Source organism: Pygoscelis adeliae, unplaced genomic scaffold (assembly GCF_000699105.1).
Source record: "Pygoscelis adeliae isolate BGI_AS28 unplaced genomic scaffold, ASM69910v1 Scaffold25, whole genome shotgun sequence".
Classification (NCBI taxonomy): Eukaryota; Metazoa; Chordata; class Aves; order Sphenisciformes; family Spheniscidae; genus Pygoscelis; species Pygoscelis adeliae.
The window spans coordinates 4,054,857-4,064,725 of NW_008824808.1; the positions used below are offsets into that span (position 1 = coordinate 4,054,857).

The following is a 9,869-nucleotide window of genomic DNA, read 5'->3' on the forward strand; positions in this document are numbered from 1 at the left end:
GGGGCCGGGGCGAAGCGCGAAGGGCGGGCGCGCTGCGCTGTGCTGTGCTGCGAGGCTCGGTGTCGGTGCCGGCCCTCTCGGTTGCCTCCTTGCGCCCTCGCTTCGGCTGAGGGGAAACGGGCAGAAAATGGCAAAGTCTGGAGGAGGAGGCGGCGGCGGTGGCGGCGGCAGCGGGGGACTGACTTGGGTGGTAAGTTGTGGGGTCGTGTCTTGTTGTTTGCGGGTTTTGCTTTTTTTTTATTTATTATTACTGTTATTTCTTTTTGCGTCCCTTGTGTGTGTGGAAAGAGCGTGGGTTGGCTTTCAAACGAGGAAGAAACTGACGGCTGGCGTGAAAGGGGAAGCGCTGTAGAGCCGCTCGGTGGAGGGGTCCGGGGCGCAGGGAGGGGGAGAAGACAGCCTGGGCTTGGGCTTGGGGTGGGCGTTAGCAGGAGGGGAGCGTGCAGCCGTGGGGGGCTCGTCAGGGTGCTCGGGACCGTAGGGAAAAGGTTAGCCTGTGAGCAAACAGGTAGGAAGGAGCCTCCTGCCTTGGGGGGAGCGGGTGGGTCGGTAGGGCTGTTTTGTAGTCGGTGTCCTCCAAAGTGAGATGTGGGCTGTCTGTCGTCCCGTAAAAGGCGCAGTTACTGCCTCTTGATGCTAGAGCAAAGTTTTTGCGGGCTGTCAACGGGGCTATGTGTTGATCCCAGCTTCTTTCCCAACTGTCTGAAAAGACAATATCTGAAGTTCGTAAGTTTCAGAGATGGGCAACGAGGAGGCTTTCAGAGCCATTCAGGGGGCTGGAGCTCTGCGCTTTCTATTGTATCTTGGAATTAAACTTTATTATCTTCCAAAAGTTATAACTCTGTAACAGGGTCAAGAAGGTGGTGGTGGTTTTTTTTTTTCTTTTACTGCTTTTCATGGATTGGTCAGAAGTAGTAAGATTTGAGAGTGTGCAGATGATAACCGACTCTAGAACTGGTGAATCATTTTGAGCCGTTTTAAAGTCCTTTGAGAGTATTAGCCCCGACTTGCAGTGCAGAGGGATGCTCTCCTCATCTGTAGTAATAGTGGATGCTCTCTGGTTTTGGTAAGACCTGAGGAAGGAGGAGCAAAGATGACCTGAAGGGATCTGGTTCAGCCAATCAATAACTTCCCTGCCTTTCTCTTGCTCAGTGTAGGGTTCAAAAGAGGGTAACTTCTTTAATGTTTAAGCAGAAGACAGTATATCTTGATAGATAGATGGTGAGGTAGCTGCATCTTTAATCAGATGCATATGCTTTACAGAGTTAAGAACTTTTAAGAAGTCTTATTAAAGAGAATAATAGCAAACATGTTCTTCTGTTGTGTCTTTCTACATCTTCGAGCTGTTGGAAAAGAATGTGAATAGCGTTATTGGGGTGAACAAATCCTGTGTATTCTGATGGTGGACTATTTATGTGGCTCTACTGCATTTTATGTTGGTAAATCTCTTTTTCATTTTAAGAAGCTGGCAGCATGGAAAGGTACATTAAAAATGAGCAAGTTTCTGGGTGTGCCACTTGAAATTAGACAGTTTAGATATGGAAACAGCCTAAGTAGAGAAGCTAAAATTATTCTCCTTTTCTTCCTGCAATACTGTGTGATATTTATCAACTGTGGCTCTTCAGAATTAAGATTTTTACAGGCTAGGTTGGACCAAGTAATTGAAAGTTTTACAGCTCATATAGAAAACTGCAGAATGAAGTGTGAAAATCACTGAGTAGGCATTTTTAATGAAACATGTTCTTAAATGTAATGGGGATGAAAGTATGGTGAGTCAACAGTTTCCTACAACTGGAAGTAATCAAATTTTTCCTTCTCTAAAAGTAGTAAAAATTAAAGTGTTTTTGTCATCTCAGAGTAGTTCTAGGGAAATTATTAGATTTTAGTTAAAACTGTGTTCATGTTTTTCAGAAAACAGTAGGATGTTGTTTCTTTCTTTCACGTGCATTTTAAATGCTGAAGATAGGACTTCTGAGCCAGTTCCTAAAGCCAAACCTGTTCAATGTCAGCTGTAGAACACTGGCATACAAAAGAGCGATATTGTTGTGGCACTGAAATGGATGGGGCAGTGGCAAGCAATTGGTTTAGTGTGCCAGGCCAGAAAAAAACCATGTTGGTTCAGGCGGTGGTTCATGAGTAGATATCATATGCTGGCCTTGATGATGAGAGGTACAGAGCTAGGGACAGTAATAGTTTCAGCCATCTGGTTTTAATCTGCTTGCCATATATCTGCTGGATATGCAATTGCTTGCTTATTTGGTTGTAAATTGTTTTGAAACTACCTTGATTTTTTTAGACTTTTTACTAGTGTATTGGCACCACTAGGATGCTTACTTTCTGAGTAATGTATTTTGTATTGTTAGTGGTTACTTAATAAGACCATGAGTTAAACAATTGAAGGGTAACTGAAGTAAGTCTAGCTCTAAAGATGAGGAAACATTTAAAACTTAGAGGGATGTTAATCTGTGTTTCAAACTAGCAAATCCTATATACGTAACCTGGTGCTCACATTTTAGTAAAGAGTTGCATGTATAACTTTAGCTTTGGTTGTGATTTAAACAGCATGCTTGTTCATCGGTTCAGCTAACTAGGAAAGAATTACACGCAGTTATGACAAAGGAAGGATACTTCATCAGGTAGAGAATTTGCCTTAGAGTGAATTTCATAATGAGAACATCATACAAGCATCAGGTGATACCTACTTTTAAAAGGAAGATGAATTAAATGTTCATGGGAACAAACAGCGAGTCATCTGTGTTTTCAGCTACCTGTAACAGAACTTAAAGAAACGTAACTAGCAATGGTTAGCTGGTAAGTAGGCACAATTGCCAGTGATGGGGACACATGAGAGTATATCAACTGAAAATGTTTATTGGGAAAATCATTTAGCGTTATATAACTGAAAATAAACCAAGATAACCTCTGATTTATGAAATGTACTAGTTATTTTTTGAGGAGCATTTTTTTTTTTGTCTGGCTGCTGATTTTTTTTTAATCAACTTGCAGCTCCCCACTCTAATAGTTGGTAGAAGGTGGAGTTTTGACCAACAGATTGATATTAATTACTTTTGGTGGATGATTTCCAAGGGTCACCCACAAAAGTGTTAAGTTTATTAAGAGTTAGTTACAAAAGCATGGATTTGTAACTAGAGGAGTTTTCATTGGTGAAACATAATGACATTTTCTAATGCTAGAAGAACTTACTTTGAACAAAAGAAGTAATTCTTATCTTCAGCCTTTCTGTGCGTTTAGGGACTACAGAAAATGAACTGTTATAATAGTACAGTAATAGTATTTTATTTTTTTAATAAATATGCCTTGTATAGTGAAAATGAAGTCGTTGCAAGTAACACTGTGAAGTGTGTTGGTTCTGATACAGTGGTAATGCCCACAAAGCTATTGAAGAATGTTTCAAACAAGCAGTACTTCATCGGTTACTTCTGTCAGTGTTTCCAAGGCTTTCTCCTCAACCTGAAGAGCTACATGAGCCTGATAAATGAAAGCTGGAACTCCTGATAATAATTTAAGACTTTAAACAGCACTTCCATTTTCCTGCTCTTTGTGAAAGGGATAGGTTTCAGTTCTAGGAAAGGCTAGCTTAAAGCGAATATATGCTGAGTGTTAATGTGACTTTTCTTTAAAAAAATAATAATAATTAATATCAGATCTGTGTGCTCCTTGAATGGAGCAGAATGGAAATAGTGTATATTATTAGTAGATGGAAATTATGTATATATTTGGTTTATACTGGTTTATACTTAGTTTGAATGAATACTGTAGCTGTATATCGGTAAGTGAAAAGATAGCAACCTTTCAAATAATCTAAATTCAGCTCTTAGCACTTCTCAGCAGTGTCAAAGTTTACCTTGAAAATAACTTTTAACTCAATGTTGTCACTTTTTTTAAACAAAAAGAACATATATGTAATAGAGAAGATAGGACAGTAGACTCAAAAGAAAACAAAATGAAACAAAACCCCCAACAAATAAAGCCTCCCCCCCCCATCCTTCTGTTAAAGGGACCTTGTCTTTCTTTTATTATTTGTTTTCAAATGAAACACTCTTAACTGCAATAAAGGGATAGCTTTCAGATTGACTTGGCTTTTAGTAATTTGTTTAAAGAGGATTAAACCAAATCTTTCTTTTGAATAATGTCTGATAGTTTCCAGTGATATGCCATAATTCACTTGTTATGGATTCTGCACAAGGTTTCTAACTTTATGGGTAAGTTTTTTGCATCTGAAATCTGAACGGGGTCTCTTCTGCACCAAGTGTCTGCCCACTGTTGCTGTATACTGAGCTTCATCCATTACTCTGATTTGGGAGCAGGGGCTTTTGGGCAGGAGCAAGACAGGAGTTCCCTTCTGTCAGTGTAGTGCTTGGAGAAAGAGTGTCGGGATATGACAGGGTGCCCAAGAATTGTAGTATGTTACTGTCTATCGTGAGTCTATTCCTGTAAGCTGGCAGGATTCTGCCTGCCTGAAGTACAAACAGTTAAGCAAATATGACCAGTAATATGACCAAATCCTAATCAACTCTTCACTTTTTAAAAATAAGCATACTGTCCTAGAGGTGAATCAAGTGTAAATAGTTCTTCTTTATTCTTTTTATTACTGTTTATTACTACTTTATTCATTTCAAAAGCAGGAGTAGGTGGCTGAAGTTCCTACCCCTGAATCCTCTAGACCTCTTTAGTTGCCTTTCTAGACCCAGGTTAAAGCTCAGAATTAGCTTTCTGTTCTTTCCATTTCTTTATCTGGATCAGGCCTTCTGTTTCTTCGCTGGCTGAAGCTAGGCCTAGAACACAGTTGTCATATATGTAACAACTGTTACATATCCTGTTAGTTGCTGTCTTATCTTTCCTCTGCTATATTGTGGTCTCTGCGGGGGGGGGGGGGGGGGGGGGGGGGGTGTTTGTCACTGTGTTGCCAAGTCTTGTTTCAGTGCTTGTCTCTTGCGTTTTATAAGCATCTATCTTTTCTTTTGCTATTATGTTGACCAGAGAACTGGGTTTTTTCTGTGCCCTGTATGCCCTCCCCTCCCCCTCTTTTTTCTTTTTTACTGTTGTACAATGGAAGGTAGGTCAGACCTGAAATAGGTGCCCCAGTATGTTACTATTTACTTTTATTAAACATAACGCGTTTTGTAGGCTTTGGAGCTATGTAGTATATCAACAGTCAGGGGGAAGCAAGCATTCCCTCTTGCTCTTGTTGAATTTCCTATTCTGGTGCCCTTAAGGAAGCAGTGTTGCAAAGAGATGTGATGACCCTCCTGAATATTCTAGCACGAGAGGAAAATGTTTGTGGCTCAGTTTGGCGAGTCAGGCACGATAGTTCTGAAGAGGGTTTCATTAGACGTTATGGCTTGCCTGCCAAAAGAAAGTTGTCTATCCTGCATGCCACCATCCAGTGAAATGCTTTTGTCGTCTTCTTGCTGGTCCAGTCTTCTCCTTGTTAGAGAGCTGAATAATTCAGGGTCGAAAAAGTGATGGAGATGATATCACGTAGAGGCTTGGCGATGGAACAAGATCAGGTCTACCTCTTTGACTGCAGCTGAGCCAGTCTTACAGCTTAATAACATGCATCTTCACCCTGTATGTTCTGAGCTGGGAGGAAAACTTGTTCTAGTGTAGGTGAAAGAATGCTGAATGCATAGAAGTAGGGAACTAAATTGTGATGAACTGTAGGAAGGAATGTATATCTTGGGGGAGGGAAATTGTTTTAAGAAAATACATGGGGGGTTACTTTAGGTGTTTGGTGGGGAAGGTGTACATTCAAACACGTTCTGCCTGTCTAGATTTGTGTGTGTATACATTTAATTTCTAAGCTACCTGTGCTGTATTAAAGGTTAAATAAGGGATTACTTTGTTTGGACAGATAAAGTAACCTTTCCAAATAAAAGAGTATATAAGTAGTCTAAGGTAGGCAGTTTAGGTTTGGAAAAAAATATGGTTTAAATCTAGTATTTTATTTTCCTAGACTTTATTTTCCAGAAGTAGATCTTTACCTTGCATGTAAACTGCCTTGTGTGTCTATGTGCAAAACTAGTCTTCCAATGTATGTTTATATTTCAATTAATTAAAAGCAGCACGTGTGATTCATAGCTGATGGATATGAATAATTCCATTCCTGGGAGTGGGTTTTATATGTATGATAAATTATATAGAGAGAACCTGGAAATTAAAACTGGTACAGAAAACTTAATTTTTCCTCATTTAAAATAGTAAATTTCTTGCAAGTCACCCACAAAGAAAACATTCTGCACTATATAGGTGGTTTGAAAGTTTTCAAAAGCAGATTGAGCAAAAATATGTAGTTCTAAATGTGGATAACTGTGTGAAGAAGCCTGTTTCGAAAATTGTATGCTTGGAGACTTAGTGGTGTCCTCTCAAGTACATATAGTGAAACCCAGATATTTTGGAAGAATGTATTTTAACACTGATATCCCAAATTTAAAGGAAATATTAAGTCAAGGCATGTAAAATGTTTTTACAGAACTTTGAAAATAAATACTAAAATTTAAAATATAATTTAAGTTGTAGCAACCAACGAAGGTGTCAAGATTAAACATACCAAATAATTGTTGTTTTTATAAATATAGGAGAAAAGCATTCCTCAGAAGCAAAGTGATAGACCAGCTCATAGTAATTTTTGTTCAAAAAATGTTTCCTTGCCATTTTCTTCAGGTAGTTCAGTAATGAGTACTCAAAAGGTTGATGTGAAAAGCAGGGAAAGATTCCTCCCCTCTCTGATAAGTGAGGATCAGATCTGCTAGTTTTAAAACTTCAATGTGATTGCAAATGCTTTTACTCTTATGAACTGAGTCCTTTTAAGTTATATTTGAGGTGTGTGTTGTTAAACCTTTTCTATGATATCAGCTCATCTAGTTTCATCTAATAAAGCTATTTTAAAATGCTGTCTGTGTCAATGCAATTCCAATTTACATATAAATACAGTTTGCCACTGAAAGTAAAGTACTGCTTTTAATTTTTTAATTTGTTAAAATGATAAATATGCATATTTGTTACACTGTATACATCTAAGCAAGTCTGTGTTTTTTCGCCACAAGTAAGAAAAAAGGGCATTAGCAAAGTTAGTGTAAAGGCTGCTTGAGTTATAACATGTTTGAAAGGTTCAGATCTAAACATCAGATCTATATTTTCCTTTGTCGGATGTAATTTAAAAAGCTACCTTAAGGGGGGGGGGGGGGGGGAAGTTGCAAAGGAGGATTAAATTGCTTAATCTACTATGTGTGTTCTTCCTGATTTGTGAGGTAGAATTTCAATTGAGATATTAAGCAGTCTTCCTTTCATGGAAGCTGTGTGTCTTGAAGAGGTACTGATTTCTTTTACTCATTTTTTTTAGTGAATGAGTGGGCCTGGTTAGACTGAGGCTTCCTGTTCCTTCTTTAAGACATTGAACAGTTGTGAGAAGAACAGGTGCATGAAAAACTGCACAAATGTCTGCCTTAGTGAGGTGCCAAAAACTCACACACGAGCTTTCTCAACTTGTGAAGGAATCTTCAAGGAGAAAGCAAGGAACAATATTTTCTTGTCGTGACAAAATCGCAGGAGCTGTAAGATAACATGAAAAGTTATTTTCTTATAAATCAAAAGAAGCCGGGATGAAGTAGGGAAAAAAAACCCCAAACAAACCCTCTTGCAACCAGATAACTTGATATGTAATGTTTCTATAAAAGCAGATAGAATTCTGGGGTCAGCCTCTAACAAGAGCATCTTTACCTATGAGAAATTGGTAGTGTGAGCTTCACCGGAGATACTGGAAAGCAGCTGTCCAATCTCTGGTAGCTCTAGGGTATTTTGACTTTTAGGGAACATAGTGTAGTAGTGTATGAACATTTCAGTCTTGTGTTTATTCCCTCGGTAGTTGTGTACCATGGTATAAAGATACAAGAATGGCAAGGTGTCTGGGGAAAAATAACACCGTCTTAGACCAGCTGATACAGAGAGAATTCTAGTGCATGCAGTCATTCAGGCTATTGCCTCCATGCATCAACACAGAGCTCTATGTTGGCTGAGGTGTTTTTCCTCATATGCTATTTAGTGATTCTAACTTAGTCTTGTGAACCGCTGTTGTATTACAGTATTGTCATGAAAACTTTGAAATGTTATGTCACGATCTTGGAGTAAAATGGAGGCAAGGTGCCCGGAGGAGAGCAGTTGCAAGAAGTGAAGCAGTTATTCTATTTTGTTATTAAGCAGACCTGGGAGAGGATTTTTCTTAAACGCACAAATAAGAGAGTGTATAAGCACGTGACGAATCAGCAGGGGCGGGGGGGAAGTTCCTTACCTGGGTTTGCTGGTGGAGAGGGAGGGAGGTGGTCCAGCTACTTGAGAGAAAGCAAACCTGAAGTTGTATCATGTTAACCTGCCCTTCCTGATACTAGTTAAATCTTTCAGAATATGCCATGTAGACTTTATTCTTTGCCAGTTGAGTGATAAACATACATGTCGGGTAACAGAAAGAGGATGAAAATGCTGAACGATTTAAAAATTAATCTCAAAATACATTTGAAATTATTTTATGAGTCTTTTATATGGTACCTTTTATGGAGGGGTGAATTCTTCTGCCTGCCAAGATGCAATTCTTAAATGGCAGATTAAAGGGTAGAGTTTTGATGATCTTCAAGATCGTCAGCATTTTTAATGAGCAATCCTGAAAGGCTTTTCGTAGTAACTTCTGTGGGAAAGTTGCTGTGGGAGGATGAATGGCTGAGGAAGGGGGAGCTTTGGAACAGTGCTCAGGCTTTTTTGACTCATGGCTACCTCTGTTTTCCTCCTTCTGAATTGTTGTAAATGTCTGGAACACCAAACCTGTGTTCCTTTCTCATGGGAGTTTACTACAGGATTGAGACTAGAATATGTAGTATATTTATGAGACTTGTACAACACTTCAAGATTTGTAAAATCTCCAGAGGAACAGTAGATGTTGCATAGTAGGAGTTGAGCAATTAAACTCAAGCTACTTTTTGAAAGAGCGCTGGATTCATATTTACTTTAACGTGGCAGAAAAGAATAGATTTTGAAAATACAGAATGCCAGAAAATGTGGCTGTGTTAGCATAGGTATTTCTAATAATAAAAAACCCAGATGCATATGTTATCGTGGAGCAAACTGTGGTATTTGAGAGGAAGCAATGTGATCATTATTCATAAACTTTTAGAGTTTGTTCTATGTTTGGGACAGTTTTAAAAAAAACCACCTCATTAATTTCCATTTATGTGGTACCTTGTGTTAAGTAAATATGTTGCTGTTGCTTTTCTGTTGAAGATTGTAGGGAGCAGACTTTTAATGATTACTACTAATCATACTGTGTTCCTTTTTAGGGCACCATATACGCTAGAAATACAAAAACCTCAAGGATCACAGTCAAGGTGTTTAGTATTTCAATGCAAGGTAGACATGCAAATAACATAAAGGTATACCAATCCTAATATACTGATAGCTGTTACATTCATGAGTTCAAAAATTCTTTGATTCTACTGTACGGTGGAGAATTGCTTCTTATTGAAGAATGCAGTTGGATAGGTAACCTCTAAGTGATGTTTGGGCTCTCCTCTATCACTAATGTAACATGACTAGTAACCCTGAGGCTGACTAGAGAAGACTGGGCTTTGGGTGTTGTGTAGAATAAAATCTTCATGTGTGGGTTCAGTCACTTCTTCCAGTGTACTTCCAGAACTTGACTCCTGTTCCGTGTTGTTATGCCAGTTAACGTGAGCTGAAAAACTAGCCTGTTTGGTTTGCTCTCTCTGTGTATTCTCTTGCAGCATGAATGTCTTGAATGTTGTCTTACTCATGCCTGAAGCTTTTTCTACAGTTATTTTCTACAGTTAGTTTATTAATCTGAA

At 38.8% G+C, this 9,869-nt stretch overlaps 1 protein-coding gene across 1 annotated transcript in view; it reads left to right on the plus strand.

The window, feature by feature from the left end:
* Positions 1 to 46: 46 nt before the first annotated feature.
* Positions 47 to 9,869, plus strand: part of TOP2B (topoisomerase (DNA) II beta 180kDa) — a 66,642-nt gene continuing 56,819 nt past the window's right edge. The window contains exon 1 of the mRNA XM_009324185.1: positions 47 to 190. Coding sequence (XP_009322460.1) covers positions 128 to 190 — 63 coding nt within the window. The 5' untranslated portion in view covers positions 47 to 127. The remainder of the gene's footprint in view (positions 191 to 9,869) is intronic.